At 41.8% G+C, this 18957-nt stretch overlaps 1 protein-coding gene across 1 annotated transcript in view; it reads left to right on the forward strand.

The window, feature by feature from the left end:
* The window catches only part of LOC139410301 (retinoschisin-like), a 48407-nt gene extending 45578 nt beyond the window's left edge, over positions 1-2829 (forward strand). The window contains exon 6 of the mRNA XM_071155790.1: positions 80-2829. Within this exon, the coding sequence (XP_071011891.1) occupies positions 80-232 (153 nt within the window). The 3' untranslated portion in view covers positions 233-2829. The remainder of the gene's footprint in view (positions 1-79) is intronic.
* The last annotated feature ends 16128 nt before the right edge of the window (positions 2830-18957 follow it).

Consider the following 18957-nt stretch of genomic DNA (forward strand, 5'->3'; position numbering starts at 1 on the left):
TAGGCTGTTAGTCAGCTGATTGGTTGATGTCAGATGGGCATGTTATCGACTGGCTAATGTCGTGTCTCTGTTCCCGCAGGTGTTCTATGGGAACTCGGACCGCTCGTCGTCCGTTCAGAACCTGCTACGTCCTCCTATTGTGGCCCGCTATGTTAGGCTCCTCCCTCTGGGTTGGCACACCCGCATTGCCCTGCGCATGGAGCTGCTGATGTGCATGAGCAAGTGTACCTAAAACCTATGACCCTAATAACCCTAACCCCTAACCTCTAACCCTGTCTATCCTACTGGGCACAGATGTCAGTTCAACGTCTTGTTTTGATTTACATTTGGTTAAGTTGTAAACGTAAATTCAACGTGAAATCAAGAAACAAATTCACCATGTCATGTGATTTAGGCTAAAAGTTAGGTGAAAATATGAGGAAATGCTCTCAAAGTTGATTTGTTTTCCACATTTATTCAACGCTATCAAATTTATTTTTTGTGTTGAAATGACATGGAAACCACATTGATGGACCCAGTTTTTGCCCATTGAGGTCAGTGTCCACCTTGCCCTTCCATCTTAACTCCCAGACGCTTGCCAAAGGGCGACATTATTTAAGCATTTCATTGTACACTTGGCTGTATGGCGTCCATATGACAAACTAAACTTTGATTTGTCACTGGTCCGGTAACCCTGTCAAGACACAGTACCGAACTAGTAGCAATAGAATGATGTCTTGATCTCTTTCCCTGTTTGTCTTCTAGGGGCTGTGGCTGTCAGTGTGTTTTATTGGCAGAGACCATTGTGTGTTTACCTTTTTTAACTATAGTAAATAATACAGTATTTAATTTGCATATACCCTGCCCATTCCCCTCCCCATATTCCAATTTGTGCCACCCACAAGTTGAAGTTGAAAACTACATGCCAAGTACACTATATGACCAAAAGTATGTGGACACCTGCTCGTCGAACATCTCATTACTAAATCATGGGCATTAATATGGAGTTGGTCCCCCCTTTGCTGCTATTACAGCCTCCACAATTCTGGGAAGGCTTTCCACGAGATGTTGGAACATTGCTGCGAGAATTTACTTCCATTCAGCCACAAGAGCATTAGTGATGTTGGGCATTGATGTTGGGCCTAACACAAGTTGCATTCTTTCAGAGACAGAAAAAACTGTGTCTGCTTGTATATTTAGCAATGAATCCGCCGATAGGAACATCGCTGAAAGACTCTATGGAACAAGGACAACCATATCTACACCCACAAAAATGTGAATTGCAATCAATATAACATAGAGCCATCGTGAAATGCCACTAAGCAGGACTTCATTTATTGTTAGATCTCGCCCCCATCAATACACCTGAAGCCGTCATAGGGTGTATCGTTCAGCGCGCAACGCCCTGCCCTGCTTTCCTCCTGGGCTATTATGTGTGAAACACATCTCACTGTCCTAGAAATGTCTCAGACATGATGAAACCAAACCCAGATTCCCCCAGGGTGAAATTCCCCTTTAACTATTGAGTTGTTAATATTCTTAGCTTTATCCTTTGAAAATAGACAAGTGGAAAAATTCTGGGGATGAGCATGTGTATCTTCATTATGTACACATTGTTCCGCTTTAGTGCATTTAACTATATGTCGCAAGTAAAAGCCTTTGGTGGCGAGTCAGTCCAATACAAGGTTAAAACCCCCCTCAGACTCAGGAAGGTTAAAACCACCCCCAGACTCAGGAAGGTTAAAACCACCCCCAGACTCAGGAAGGTTAAAACCATCCTCAGACTTAGGAAGGTTAAAACCCCCCTCAGACTCAGGAAGGTTAAAACCACCCTCAAACTCAGGAAGGTTAAAACCACCCTCAGACTCAGGAAGGTTAAAACCACCCTCAGACTCAGGAAGGTTAAAACCACCCTCAGACTCAGGAAGGTTAAAACCACCCTCAGACTCAGGAAGGTTAAAACCACCCTCAGACTCAGGAAGGTTAAAACCACCCTCAGACTCAGGAAGGTTAAAACCACCCTCAGACTCAGGAAGGTTAAAACCACCCTCAGACTCAGGAAGGTTAAAACCACCCTCAGACTCAGGAAGGTTAAAACCACCCTCAGACTCAGGAAGGTTAAAACCACCCTCAGACTCAGGAAGGTTAAAACCACCCTCAGACTTGAAGATGTAAAACTTTCCTTTTATTTGCCCATTTAACATCTATGCCATTCTGAAGAGGTTTATTCTGCCTGTGAGATTTATGGGAAGATTGTTTCCATTTAATTAGATCTGCTTTCATATTTTTGAGTAATGGAATAATGTTAACTTTATATATTTGTTGTCACTTGTTAAGCATCCCAAGTATTTCATATTTTTTTGTGGTCCACATAAAGGATTGCTGTAGATCGTGAGTTATTATTTTTCTTATTACCATCATTTTTTCCCACGATAATTATATCCTGTGATTTTTGAGCATTCTGAGTTTTCGATATTGGTCAGCCATATCAGGAGATAATTTGCAAATAAGTTTAGTTTATATTCATGTTCACCAATACTGATACCTGTTACATTTGGGTTCTGTATAATTATTTCTGCAAGCGTTTCAATTGCTATTGCAAACAGGAGGTTGGAGAGGGGACATTCCTGTCTTGTGCCCCTTTTTTAATGCAATTTTATCAGATAATGTATTATTTTGGTATGTTTTAGCTTTAAGACATTTATATAATATTTCTTATTAAATTGATTATTTCAGCTGGATGTGGCCGAAATAGCTGAATCCACCAATTTGAAGGGGTGTCCTCATACTTTGTATATACAGTGCCTTGCGAAAGTATTCGGCCCCCTTGAACTTTGCGACCTTTTGCCACATTTCAGGCTTCAAACATAAAGATATAAAACTGTATTTTTTTGTGAAGAATCAACAACAAGTGGGACACAATCATGAAGTGGAACAACATTTATTGGATATTTCACACAGGTGGATTGTATTTATCATCATTAGTCATTTAGGTCAACATTGGATCATTCAGAGATCCTCACTGAACTTCTGGAGAGAGTTTGCTGCACTGAAAGTAAAGGGGCTGAATAATTTTGCACGCCCAATTTTTCAGTTTTTGATTTGTTAAAAAAGTTTGAAATATCCAATAAATGTCGTTCCACTTCATGATTGTGTCCCACTTGTTGTTGATTCTTCACAAAAAAATACAGTTTTATATCTTTATGTTTGAAGCCTGAAATGTGGCAAAAGGTCGCAAAGTTCAAGGGGGCCGAATACTTTCGCAAGGCACTGTATAGTGTATATACCATATATTGTGTACCAGGTTATAGAATAAATAGAGCAGAAGCTCTGAACTAGCCGGTCAGACCCCAGTCCTACCTACCTACCTACAGGTTATGGAAATGTGCTCTTTTACTATTTCTCCAATTGGTTTCCTGAAGGTGATATCCTCCACTTCTATGTCAAAGATAATAAAACTAAAACACTATAATAAATACTACAGTGATGTTCTCCAAAACACTACAGTAAATACTACAGGATACTACAGTCCGCAAAACACTACATTAATTACTATAGTTTATACTACAGTTTATTTTACTACAAAATGTATACTATTAGTTAGCTGTAAATACTACACTATACTACAGCACATACATACGTATACTAAACACTACATTGAATACTACAATATTTATACCATAGTATACTATAGTATTTTTTTCATGTGAGTGAGAACAAGGAGCTGTAAACATGATCATTGGGGGCCGGTTTACTGGACACAGATTAAGCCTGGTCCTGATTCTCCATTGAGCATGCTTTTTAGTCCAGGACGAGGCGTAATCTGTGTCCGGGGAACTAGCCCCTAATGATCTAAAGCCCAGAGTCAGATGAGATGTGGACATGTTGTTGAATGTCCTGTAAACTAAAGTACTGTACTGTCTGTGTCTATCTGTTTGAATGTGACTTTTATTGTGATGTGTAACAGTAAGGTATAGTGTTGCTGTATTTCAGTGGTGTCTCCAATGTCCTGTTCTGTTGAATCACATTAGATTGTATATTCAGGGTTAGGTTTAGGGCCAATACACCCCTCAATAAAGTGACAGCATTGAAAGCAAAGGAAACTAGTTGTATACATTATTTCAGATGGTACTCAGATACTGTATCCTTACTGACATACAGTACATTTGGAAAGTATTCAGACCCATTTACTTTTTGCACATTTTGTTACGTTACAGCCTTATACTAAAATATATATGTTTTTTTTACTCAATCTACACGCAATACCCCATAATTATAAAGTAAATCAGGTTTACAGAAATTTTTCCAAATGTATTAAAAATGTCAAAAACTATCACATTTGTATAAGTATTCAGACCCTTAACTTCTTATGGCAGCAGGGGCAGTATTGAGAAGAGAAACTGGAGCTCTGTCAGAGTGACCATCAGGTTCTTGGTCACCTCCCTGACCAAGGCCCTTCTCCCCAGACTGCTCAGTTTGGACGGTCGGCCAGCTCTAGGAAGAGTCTTGGTGGTTCCAAACTTCTTTCATTTAAGAATGATGGAGGTCAATGTGTTCTTGGCGATTTTCAATGCTGCAGGTATATTTTGGTACCCTTCCCCAGATCTGTACCCTGGACACAATCCTGTCTCGGAGCACTACGGACAATTCATTCGACCTCATCGCTTGGTTTTTGCTATGACATGCATTGTCAACTGTGGGACCTTATATAGATAGGTGTGTGCCTTTCCTAATACTGTCCAATCAATTTAATTTACCACAGATGGACTACAATCAAGTTGTAGAAATACCTCAAAGATTATCCATGGAAACAGGATGCACCTGAGCTCAATTTCGAGTCTCATAGCAAAGGGTCTGAATACTTATGTAAATAAGGTATTTCTGTTTTAATACATTTGCCAAAATGTCTAAAAACCTTTTTTTCCTTTGTCATTATGGTGTATTTTGTGTATTTTTATTTAATACATTTTAGAATAAGGCTGTAACGTAACAAAATGTGGAAAAAGTCAAGGGGTCTGAATACTGGAAACATATTAGGAAACATTCTCCAGACAAGAAGTTGCTTGTTTACAAGCAGAGAACAATAGAAGTGATGGTGTTCTTTGTGTTTAATAAACCCTGCATTAAGGTTAACCCTAGATAGCTGTGTCCTATAAGGTTAATAATAGCAGTGTTTTTAGGGTTAATGAACTCTGTATTATACAGTCATTAACCTTATTACTGAAGTGGGCTAACAGAGTGTTTCTTGGTAATCTTAAACAAAACTACTTTGAAACGAAAGTATACACCGCACACACATGATTATGGGCTTAAAAAAAGAAGACGCCTGTACCATGTCAGATATAGAATTGAAGTGTGTTCAATTGAGTTTGCATCCCAATATTACACTTTATATACATCACAGAAGACTGAAAAAAAAAACTGTTTACATAGAAAAAAACGTTTCTTCATTTGAAATTAGAAAAAAAAAAAATAACATTCCACCCATAAGGCCACTAGGTAATTTCACTGCAGGAAAGGGATTTATTGACCACCATGTGGCTATGAACACAAAGAGAAGAGGACTGTCGAGTTGGTATCTGACCATGTCTGCTAAAGTGCACTGTTCAAAAAATAACATTTGAGATCACTTGAGCCAGCATTGTAGCATAGTAAATCTGTTTGTATAAACAGCTATTCAACAGAATTGTAGCATTGTAAATCTGTTTGTATAAACTAGAGGTCAACCGATGAATCGGAATGGCCGATTAATTAGGGCCGATTTCAAGTTTTCATAACAATCGGAAATCGGTATGTTTGGACGCTGATTTGGACGATTTTTAAAATTTATTTTACACCTTTATTTAACTAGGCAAGTCAGTTAAGAACACATTCTTATTTTCAATGACGGCCTAGGAACAGTGGGTTAACTGCCTTGTTCAGGGGCAGAACAACAGATTTTTACCTTGTCAGCTCAGGGATTCAATCTTGCAACCTTACGGTTAACTAGTCCAAAGCTCTAACCACCTGCCTCACAAGGAGCCCACCTGTTACGCAAATGCAGTAAGAAGCCAAGGTAAGTTGCTAGCTAGCATTAAACTTAATGAATCATAATCACTAGTGCGCATTTGCGAAAAAGGACTGTAGTTGCTCCAAAGTGTACCTAACCATAAACAGCAATGCCTTTCTTAAAATCAATACACAGAAGTATATATTTTTAAACCTGCATATTTAGCTAAAAGAAATCCAGGTTAGCAGGCAATATTAACCAGGTGAAATAGTCATTTCTCTTGCGTTCATTGCACGCAGAGTCAGGGTATATGCAACAGTTTGGGCTGCCTGGCTCATTGCGAACTGATTTGCCAGAATTGTACATAATTATGACATAACATTGAAGGTTGTGCAATGTAACAGGAGTATTTAGACTGATGGATGCCACCCGTTAGATAAATACGGAACGCATCCGTATTTCACTGAAAGAATAAACGTCTTGTTTTCGAGATGATAGTTTCTGGATTTGACCATATTAATGACCTAAGGCTCATATTTCTGTGTGTTATTATATTATAATGAAGTCTATGATTTGATAGAGCAGTCTGACTGAGCGATGGTAGGCACCAGCAGGCTCATAAGCATTCATTCAAACAGCACTTTTGTGTGTTTTGCCAGCAGCTCTGCTGTTTATGACTTCAAGCCTATCAACTCCCAAGATGAGGCTGGTGCAATGATGTGATGTGGAATGGCTAGCTAGTTAGCGGGGTGCGCGCTAATAGCGTTTCAAACGTCACTCGCTCTGAGACTTGGAGTAGTTGTTCCCCTTGCTCTGCATGGGTACCGCTGCTTCGAGGGTGGCTGTTGTCGTTGTGTTCCTAGTTCGAGCCCAGGTAGGAGTGAGGATAGGTACGGAAGCTATACTGTTACACTGGCAATAATAAAGGGCCTATAAGAACATCCAATAGTCAAAGGTATATGAAATACAAATGGTATAGAGAGAAATAGTCCTATAATTCCTATAATTAACTACAACCTAAAACTTCTTACCTGGGAATATTGAAGACTCATGTTAAAAGGAACCACCAGCTTTCATATGTTCTCATGTTCTGAGCAAGGAACTTTAACGTTAGCTTTCTTACATGGCACATATTGCACTTTTACTATCTTCTCATTCAGTATTGTTGTAATTGTCATTATTACAAATACATTTTTAAAATCGGCCGATTAATCGGTATCGGTCTTTTTTGTCCTCCAATAATCGGTATCGGTATTGGTGTTGAAAAATCATAATCGGTCGACCTCTAGTATAAACAGTTATTTGCCAGAATTGTAGCATAGTAAATTTGTTTGTATAAACAGCTATTCAGCAGCATTGTAGCATAGTAAATATATATCGTATAAATAGCTATTCACCTGCATTGTAAATCTACTTGTATAAATAGCAGCATTAGTTGTAAGCGTTTGGCCAAACAACATTATGTGATTTTAAATTCTCCTCCTAGTATCATATAATATACAGACATGCTCAAATGTGTTGGTACCCTTACATCTCATTGAAATAATGCTTCATTCCTCCTGAAAAGTGATGAAATTAAAAACTATTTTATAATGTATGCCTTTGGTATGTCATAGAATAATGCAAAGAAGCTGTAAAAAGAGATTAATTATTGCTTAAAGAGATTCTAAAATGGCCTGTACACAATTGTTGGTATATATATAAAATATAATAAATAATTGGATCAGTGATATTTCAAACTAATTAGTTTATTTAATTAGTATCACACATCTCCAATCTTGTAATCAGTCATTCAGCCTATTTAAATGGGGGAAAAGTAGTCACTGTGCTGTTTGGTATCATTGTGTACACCACACTGAACATGGACCAGAGAAAGCTGAGGAGAGATTTGTCTGAGGAGATCAGAAAGACAATTATAGACAAGCGTGGTAAAGGCTACAAGACCACTTCCAAGCAGCTTGATGTTCCTGTGACAACAGTTGAAAATATTAAGAAGTTTAAGTTCCATGGAACTGTAGCCAACCTCCCTTGGCGCGGCCGCAAGAGGAACATCGACCCCAGATTGAACAGAAGGATAGTGCGAAAGGTAGAAAAAGATCAATGGATAACTGCCAAAGAGATACAAGCTGAACTCCAAGGTGAAGGTACGTCAGTTTCTGATGGCACCATCTGTCGCTTTTTGAGCTAAAATGGGCTCCATGGAAGAAGACACATCAGAACTCCACTTTTGAAAGAAAAACATAAAAAGACAGACTACATATTGACAAGCCACAACCCTTCTGGGAGAATGTCCTGTGGACAGATGAGCCAAAACTGGAGCTTTTTGGCAATTCACATCAGCTATATGTTCACAGATGAAAAAATGATGTTTTCAAAGGAAAGAACACCACTCCTGCAGTGAAACATGGAGGGGGCTGGGTTATGTTTTGGTTCTGCACCTGGCACAGGGTGCCTTAAATCTGTGCAGAGCACAATGAAATCTCAAGACTATCAAGGCATTCTGGAGCAAAACATGCTGCCTAGTGTCAGAAAGATCTGTCTCAGTCGCAGGTCATGGGTCCTTTGTCGTGGAAAAGTCCTGTATTTACCAAATCATGAGAGCAAACCACACACAAGTCAGAGTTTATCACAAAGTCCATCTTTAATTATATGAGCTCCATCACAACCCTATGACTCTCAGATCAATTCAGTGTCTATAAATTAATTCTCTGAGAGTCCCTTACACATTGCAACTGAGATCCTTTATAGCAAAGACACACATAGCCAGACAGCATTGGCCATAATTTATCGTTCAGCTTTGTCTCCTAAACTATGTTATTTTCTCAAACTCAGAACCTAAACAAATCCTCATATCAACAGGCATATATCAAATCCACCCTATCTTGACAAGATCACAGAGACACATTGACTGGCACACAGACATTGTGGTGCCAAGAGATACACGCTTGACCTCTCCCCTCTCTCCGGCCCAAATCTTAGTCTTGACAGAGAACAGATGACTGCAACCCCGCCACAGTATTAAACAAAAATAAACATTCTGATGAGAAGTAACTTACAAACATATGATGAATATAAATCAAATTTTCAAATCAAATTGATTTATATAGCCCTTCGTACATCAGCTGATATCTCAAAGTGCTGTACAGAAACCCAGCCTAAAACCCCAAACAGTAAGCAATGCAGGTGTAGAAGCACGGTGGCTAGGAAAAACTCCCTAGAAAGGCCAAAACCTAGGAAGAAACCTAGAGAGGAACCAGGCTATGTGGGGTGGCCAGTCCTCTTCTGGCTGTGCCGGGTGGAGATTATAACAGAACATGGCCAAGATGTTCAAATGTTCATAAATGACCAGCATGGTCGAATAATAATAAGGCAGAACAGTTGAAACTGGAGCAGCAGCACAGTCAGGTGGACTGGGGACAGCAAGGAGTCATCATGTCAGGTATTCCTGGGGCATGGTCCTAGGGCTCAGGTCCTCCGAGAGAGAGAAAGAAAGAGAGAATTAGAGAGAGCATATGTGGGATGGCCAGTCCTCTTCTGGCTGTGCCGGGTGGAGATTATAACAGAACATGGCCAAGATGTTCAAATGTTCATAAATGACCAGCATGGTCGAATAATAATAAGGCAGAACAGTTGAAACTGGAGCAGCAGCACAGCCAGGTGGACTGGGGACAGCAACGAGTCATCATGTCAGGTAGTCCTGGGGCATGGTCCTAGGGCTCAGGTCCTCCGAGAGAGAGAAAGAAAGAGAGAAGGAGAGAATTAGAGAACGCACACTTAGATTCACACAGGACACCGAATAGGACAGGAGAAGTACTCCAGATATGACAAACTGACCCTAGCCCCCCGACACATAAACTACTGCAGCATAAATACTGGAGGCTGAGACAGGATGGGTCAGGAGACACTGTGGCCCCATCCGAGGACACCCCCGGACAGGGCCAAACAGGAAGGATATAACCCCACCCACTTTGCCAAAGCACAGCCCCCACACCACTAGAGGGATGTCTTCAACCACCAACTTACCATCCTGAGACAAGGCTGAGTATAGCCCACAAAGACCTCCGCCACGGCACAACCCAAAAACAACCCTAAAACATCTTACCTATGTTACCAACTAATTCTGATTATTCCCCAACACCTTCAACAGGATAATGACCCAAAACACACAGTTAAAAGCACCCAAGAATGGATAAGATCAAAACATTGGACTATTCTGAAGTGGCCTTCATGAGTCCTGATCTGAATCCTATCGAACATCTATGGAAAGAGCTGAAACTTGCAGTCTGGAGAAGGCACCCATCAAACCTGAGACAGCTGGAGCAGTTTGCTCAGGAAGTGTGGGCCAAACTACCTGTTAACAGGTGCAGAAGTCTCATTGAGAGCTACAGAAAACGTTTGATTGCAGTGATTGCCTCTAAAAGGTTGTGCAACAAAATTATAGGTTATGGGTTCCATCATTTTTGTCCATGCCATTTACAATTTTATGTTGAACAAAAAAATCTAAAGCAAAGTCTGATTTGTATTAAATATGGAATAAACAATGGTGGATGCCAATTACTTTGGTCAGTTTCAGTTATTTCAGAGAAAACTGTGCATTCTTCATTTTTTTGTGGAGGGGTACTAACAAATTTGAGCACTTCTGTATGTATATATACTATTAATTTAGAAGTTTACATCACAAAACCCTTACATTGAAATTGATAATTTACTTGTACTAGTCTATAATACAGATCCTAATATCTTAACCTGAATGTGATGAAGCCAGATCATTATACACCATCTATACAAAAATTATGTGTACACCCCTTTAAATTAGTGTATTTGGCTATTTCATGAGGCAGTTGACATTGCTCAGGAGAGGGTTTAGGGCAGGGTGAGGGGTCAGAGGTTAGGGGTCACTGTTTTTTTCTGGTTAAATTACCTAACTAGACCAGACACAGCAGCTATTGCATTGGTGTCTATGGGAGAGCCACTCAGATACTGTTTGAAGAGGTAGGGTTTTAGAAGATGGGCAGGGACGCGGTTGTCCTAGCTTCAGGGGGAAGCTGGTTCCACCATTGGGGTACCAGGACAGAAAAGAGCTTGGACTGGGCTGAGTGGGAGCAGGGCTGTTTTCCGTGCATCAGCAGGATACAACAGCTACGTCCGGTAAGACGAGGGGTGGGGTGTGTGTCTATTTGTCAATAACAGCTGGTGCGTGATGTCTAATATTAAAGAAGTCTCAAGGTATTGCTCACCTGAGGTAGAGTACCTAATGATAAGCTGTAGAACACACTATCTACCAAGAGAGTTTTCATCTATGTTTTTTGTAGCCGTCCATTTACCTTCACAAGCCGACGCTGGCACTAAGACCGCACTCAATGAGTGGAATAAGACCATAAGCAAACAAGAAAAAGGTCATCCAGAAGCGGCACTAGTGGCTGGGGACTTTAATGCAGGCAAACTGAAATCTGTTTTCCCTCATTTCTACCAGCATGTCAAAAACCTAGACCACCTTTCACACAGAGACATGTACAAAGCTCTCCCTCACTCTCCATTTGGAAAATCTGACCATAATTCTATCCTCCTGATTCCCGCTTACAAGCAAAAACTAAAGAATGAAGTACCAATGACTCGCTCAATACGGAATTGGTCAGATGACGTGGATGCTATGCTACAGGTCTGTTTTGCTAGACAGACTGGAATATGTTCCAGGATTCATCGAATGGTATTTAGGAGTATACCACCTCAGTCACCAGCTACATCAATAAGTACATAGACGACGACGTACCCACAGTGACTGTACGTACATATCCCAACCAGAAGCCATGGATCACAGGCAACATCCGCACGGAGCTAAAGGCTAGAGCTGCTGCTTTCAAGGAGCGGGACACGAAATCCTCTTATGCCCTCAGACGAAACATCAAACAGGCAAAGCATCAATACAGGACTAAGATTGAATCCTACTACACCGGCTCTGATGCTAGTCAGATGTAGCAGGGCTTGCAAACTATTACAGACTACAAAGGGAGATGCATCCGCGAGCTGCCCAGTGACGCGAGACTACCAGACGGGCGAAATGCCTTTGATGCTCACTTCGAGGCAAGCAACACTGAAGCATGCATGAGAGCACCAGCTGTTCTGGTCGACTGTGTGATCACACTCTCCATAGCCGATGTGAGCAAGACCTTTAAACACGTCAACATTCACAAGGCCGCGGTGCCAGACGAATTACCAGGACGTGTACTCAGAGCATACGCAGACCAACTGGCAAGTGTCAGTTACCATGAAGTGCTTTGAAAGACTGGTCATGGCTCATATCAACACCATTATCCCAGAAACCCTGGACCCAGTCCAATTCACATACTGCCCCAGCAGATCCACAGATGACGCAATCTCATTCACACTCCACACTGCCCAACTGGAAAAAGGAACACCTATGTGAGAATGCTGTTCATTGACCACAGCTCAGCGTTCAACACCATAGTGCCCTCAAAGCTCTGGGGCCCCTCAGTGGTGTGTGCTTAGTCTCCTCCTGTACTCCCTGTTCACCCACGACTGCGTGGCCAAGCACGACTCCAACACCATCATTAAGACAAGGAAGATGATCGTCCTCAAAAAGTTCTACAGCAGCACCATCAAGAACATCCTGACCTGTTGCATCACCGCCTGGTATGCTCTGCATCCAACTGTAAGGCACTGTAAGGCACTACAGAGGGATGCCCAGTACATCATTGGGGCATCCAGGACCCTATGTCAGAGGAAGGCCCTAAAAACGTTTTTGGTGACTACATTATTCCATATGTGTTATTTCATAGTTTTGATGTCTTCACTATTATTCTACAATGGTGAAAATAGTCAAAATAAAGAAAAACCCTTGCATGAGTAGGTGTGTCCAACTGGTACTGTATTTGTTTTGATTTTGTCAGGAAGTAATTTCATTGCAAGTTAAAGCATACTGTTATCTAGCTAGCAGGCTCGCTAGCTTTTGTTACGTGTATGATCTATGTAGTATTAACATTATATTATTCCTATCTCAGAGCCATTTGCTAATGTTTAAACAAAATCAATCAATCAATAAATGTATTTACAAAGCCCTTCTTACATCAGCTGATGTCACAAAGTGCTGTGCAGAAATCCAGCCTAAAACCTCAAACAGCAAGCAATGCAGGTGTAGAAGCACGGGGCTAGGAAAAACTCCCATAGAAAGGCCAGAACCTAGGAAGAAACCTAGAGAGGAACCAGGCTCTGAGGGGGGTGGCCAGTCCTCTTCTGGCTGTGCCGGGTGGAGATTATAGCAGAACATGGCCGGGTGGAGATTATAACAGAACATGGCCGGGTGGAGATTCTGGAGATTATAACAGAACATGGCCGGGTGGAGATTATAACAGAACATGGCCGGGTGGAGATTATAACAGAACATGGCCAAATGTTCATAGATGACCTGCAGGGTCAGATAATAATAATCACACTGGTTGTCGAGGGTGCAACAGGTCAGCACCTCAGGAGTAGATGTCAGTTGGCTTTTCATAGCCGATCATTCAGAGTATCTCTACTGCACCTGCTGTCTCTAGAGAGTTAAAAACAGCAGGTCTGGGACAAGGTAGCACATCCGGCGAAAAGGTCAGGGTTCCATAGCCACAGGCAGAACAGTTGAAACTGGAGCAGCAGCACTACCAGGTGGACTGGGGACACCAAGGAGTCATCAAGCCACGTAGTCCTGAGGCATGGTCCTACGGCTCAGGTCCTCCGAGAGAAAGAGAGAGAATCAGAGAGAGAATACTTAAATTCACACACTTAAATTCACACAGGACACCGATAAATACTCCAGATATAACAAACTGACCCTAGCCCCCCGACGCATACACTATTGCAGCATAAATACTGGAGGCTGAGTCAGGCGGGGTCAGGAGACACTGTGGCCCTGTCCGATGATACCCCCGGACGGGGCCAAACATGCAGGATATTACCCCACCCACTTTGCCAAAGCCCCCACACCACTAGAGGGATATCTTCAAACCACCAACGTACCATCCTGAGTTGGTGAGTAGGAAGGCCGAGTATAGCCCACGAAGATCTCCCCCATGGCACGAAACTGAGGGGGGGGCGCCAACTCGGACAGGAAGATCACGTCATTGACTCAACCCACTCAAGTGACGCACCCCTCCTAGGGATGGCATGGAAGAGCACCAGTAAGCCAGTGACTCAGCCCCCGTAATAGGGTTAGAGGCAGAGAATCCCAGTGGAGAGAGGGAAACCGGCCAGGCAGAGACAGCAAGGGCGGATCGTTGCTCCAGTGCCTTTCCATTCACTTTCACACTCCTGGGCCAGACTACACTCAATCATAGGACCTACTGAAGTCTTCAATAAAGACTTAAAGGTTGAGACCGAGTCTGCGTCTCTCACATGGATAGGCAGACCATTCCATAAAAATGGCGCTATCCACTATGCAAGTAACCATTTCACTGTACAGTTTACACCTTCTGTATCCTGTGCATGTGACAAATCAACTTTTATTTAATTTGATTTAGTTTGTGTTTACCAGAGACGGTAATGTGAAGAACAACATGACCTGCACCAAAGTCAAGTTAGTCATTTAACGTTATCCAAGTTGTCACACACAACTGTAAGCTATTTTTTGTAATTAGCTTGCCATTAACTTGAAAATAATGGGTTTATTTTCCTGTAATAATGAATACAAATTAGCTACATTTAAGTTGTCAGTTATATGATATGGTCATCATTTGAACCGGCTAGCCAGCTAACTTAACGTTAGCTAGCTAGTTAACAAGCTAGAAACGAACCAAAACATTGTTTAGAAAGTTGCTTTTAGTTGCCTGGTTTATAGATTGACATACAGTATACTAAATTCATTTTTAAATGGATGGGTTTATTGGTGTTAAAATACACCAGGTAGGCTATGTTGGACCACCAGGCTGCTGATGTCATGCAGGCTGTAGTTTTTGTGTTCATACTTTTTCTTAACTACAACGACAAGTTTGATGTCGGACGACAACAGAATGTTTATGATGTCACTGCGACAACTGAATACAGACATTTCAATTGTCAACGGTGGGTGTAGCTGGTGCATGGAAGTCAGGTGCAGGAGAGCAGAGATGAGGGAATACGAAGCACTTTACTGAGGCAAATAGTAAGACCAGAACTCAACAGCGTCACCAACACCAAACGCCCAAAACAAGTAAGGCAGCACAAAGTACCACAAACAAAGTACAAAGTACTGGCTGCCACAAAACATAGGTATACATAAAACCTGGCGCTAACCAGCCAGAAGCGTGCCAACCTCGACAATAAACAATACCCCACACAGACATGTGTACCCACACAGACATGGAGGGAACAGAGGGCTAAATACACAGAGTAATTATGAGGAGATGTAAACCAGGTGTGCAGGAAAACAAGACAAAACAAATGGAAAATGAAAGGTGGAGCGGCGATGGCTAGAAGACTGGTGACGTCGACCGCCGAACACCGCCCGAACAAAGAGAGGGACCGACTTCGGCGGAAGTCGTGACATCAATAGATGTAGTATAAACTATCCTTTAGTCTTGAAATATTTGGTTGTTTAGTACACTACCTTACTCACTCTGTTTAGCACATGGCCTCACATGTGAATCCTTAAAGAGATGGGTGGGGCTCAGGCTTAAGAAGGTGTAAACGATGTTGAATTGGTGTAGACAAAGAAGAGCTCTCTAGTGGGTGTACCAAAACATTCAAAGGCCAGTCTCTCAAAAGTGGGGTTACAAGTTTATCAACTTTCAAAGCGGAATTACTTTCCCATTGTTCCTCAACTGTAGTGTATGATATACCATTTTCTAGTCTCTACTTTTATCTAATGCAAAAAACACCATTTAAAATGTTGCTACATAAGACCGAATGGAGCCGGTCGGTCACATATGTATTAGTTAATATGTCATACATATGTACAGTATCTCTACATTTCGCTTAAGTCTATCTATCTCAGTGTTTCCTTATTTGTCCTCTGCTACCTTACATATCTTGTATGTTACCATGACAAAGAAACCTCATCCTGTATACAGTGCTTTCAGAAAGTATTCACACCACTCGACTCTTTACACATTTTGTTGTGTTACAGCTTGCATTTAAAATGGGTTCCATTTAGATTGTGTGTCACTGACCTAAACACAATACCCCATAATGTCAATGTGGAATTATGTTTTTAGAAATGTTTACTAAATAATTTACGATTTCAACTTGAAATGCCCTGAGTCAATAAGTGTTCAACCCCTTTGTAATGGCAAGGCTAAACAAGTTTAATAGTAAAAAAAGATCAGGGATGTTTCCCAATGCCTCACAAAGAAGGGCAGCTATTGGTAGATGGGTAAAATAAATCAAAAACAGCCACTGAATTTTGGTGTATCAATGATGGTGTATCAATACACCCAGTCACTACAAAGATACAGGTGGCCTTGCTAATTCAGTTATTTGAGAAGAAGGAAACCACTCATTTCACCATGAGGCCAATGGTGACTTTAAAACAGTTACATAGTTTAATGGTTGTGATAGGAGAAAACTGAGGATGGATCAACAACATTGTAGTTTACTCTCCTTCTTCGTGGCCGACGTGAGTAAGACATTTAAACATGTTAACCCTCGCAGGGCTAACGGTCCAGACGGCATCCCTAGCCTCGTCAAGATGGCCACCATTGTTCCTGTACCCAAGAATGCAAAGCTAACTGAACTAAATGACTATCTCCCTGAAGCACTCACTTCTGTCATCATGAAGTGCTTTGAGAGGCTAGTTAAGGATCATATGGTGTGAGCAAGACCTCCACCTTACCTGTCACCCTAGACCCACTTCCATTTGCTGGCTGCCCCAATAGGTTCACAGACGATGCAATCGCCAATACACTGCACACTGCCCTATCCCATCTGGACAAGAGGAATGTCTATGTAAGAATGCTGTTCATTGACTATAGCTCAGCATTCAACACCAAAGTACCCTCCAATCTCATCATTAAGCTTGAGGCCCTCGGTCTCAACCCCGCCCTGTGCAATTGGGTCCTGGACTTCCTCGCGGGCCACCCCCAGGTGGTGAAAGTAGGAAATAACATCTTCACTTCGCTGATCCTCAACACTGGGACCCCACAAGGGTTCGTGCTCAGCCACCTCCTGTACTCCCTGTTCACCCATGACTGCGTGGCCATGCATGGCTCCAACTCAATCATCAAGTTTGCAGGCGACACAACAGTAGTAGGCTTGATTACCAACAACGACGAGACAGCCTACAGGGAGGAGGTGAGGGCTCTCGGAGGGTGGTGTCAGGAAAATAACCTCTCACTTAAAGTCAACAAAACAAAGGAGATGATCGTGGACATCAGGAAACAGCAGAGGGAGCAACCCATGATCCACATCGATGGGACAGCAGTGAAGGTGGAAAGTTTGAAGTTCCTCAGCATACACATCACTGACACACTGAAATGGTCCACCGACACAGACAGTGTGGTGAAGAAGGTGCAACAGTGCCTCTTCAACCTCAGGAGGCTGAAGAAATTTGGCCTGTCACCTAAAACCCTGATTTTTTACCGAATATCTACATAGACGTACAAAGGCCCATTATCAGCAACCATCACTCCTGTATATGTTGTGAATGTTTCAGTACATATGCTGCAATTATTTATTTCAGAAGGAACCAGCAAGACTAGTGCACCCTATATGTGCTCTGGGTCATTAGACACCATTAGACATGCACCTGTCTGGGGGTTGGACATGACTGGTTATTCCTGTAACTGTGTTATGGCCAACTATGTACTGTTGCTATGGTTACACCTATTGGGTCTTTTCCAGAACAGGGGAGTCCCTTTCAGAGGAGTTAGCAGGATGACATGTATGGTTATTTCTGTAAAGTGCCAAGGTCTGTTACTATGGTTCTACATGAATGAAGCTGGCTTAAGGCAAGTGCAGGTCTATTTCTGTCTATTTCTGTGGCTCTACGGGTTCCATGCCCTAATATGAAGGCAATATGATAACGTGGCTAAATGCCAGAGTGGATGAGCCATTAAGAGGAGTTACTATGAGTGTGACGTAAGGAGGACAAATGTATAAAACGTGTGTGCCAAGACTGGAAGGCAGTTGTATCCATGAACCAGCTCGGATTTTGTAATGAAGTAATAAAAAGTCTATTTGAACTCACATGCTCCGGTATTTGTGAAATATGATTGACTGAATATGTCCACAACATGTTCCAATGGCACGTTGTGTTAGCTAATCCAAGTTGATCATTTTAAAAGGCTAGTTGATCATTAGAAAACCCTTTTGCAATTATGTTAGCACAGCTGAAAACTGTTGTTCTGATTAAAGAAGCAATAAAACTGGCCTTCTTTAGACTAGTTGAGTATCTGGAGCATCAGCATTTGTGGGTTCGGTTACAGGCTCAAAATGCCAAGAAACAAAGTACTTTCTTCTGAAACTCGTCAGTCTATTCTTGCTCTGAGAAATGAAGGCTATTCCATGCAAGAAATTGCCAAGAAACTGAAGATCTGGTACAACGCTGTGTACTACTCCCTTCACAGGACAGCGCAAAAAAACAGCTCTAACCAGAATAGAAAGAGGAGTGGGAGGCCCCAATGCACAACTGAGCAAGAGGACAAGTACATTAGAGTGTCTAGTTTGAGAAACAGATGCTTCACAAGTCCTCAACTGGCAGCTTCATTAAATAGTACCCACAAAACACCAGTCTCAACGTTACATTTGAACCTGGAATCCAATCAATGATACGAGATTGGAGATATTGGTTAGAGCTGCCCTGCCCTATAAAAAACTCTCAAGTTCACAAAAGAGCACCTGAATGTTCTACAGCGCTTCTGGCAAAATATTCTGTGGACAGATTAATCTACATTTTAGTTGTTTGGAAGGAACACACAACACTATGTGTGGAGAGAAAAAAGGCACAGCACACCAACATCAAAACCTCATCCCAACAATAAAGTATGGTGGATGGAGCATCATGGTTTGGAGGCCTCAGGGCCTGG

The sequence above is a fragment of the Oncorhynchus clarkii genome, chromosome 5, assembly GCF_045791955.1.
Source record: "Oncorhynchus clarkii lewisi isolate Uvic-CL-2024 chromosome 5, UVic_Ocla_1.0, whole genome shotgun sequence".
NCBI lineage: Eukaryota > Metazoa > Chordata > Actinopteri > Salmoniformes > Salmonidae > Oncorhynchus > Oncorhynchus clarkii.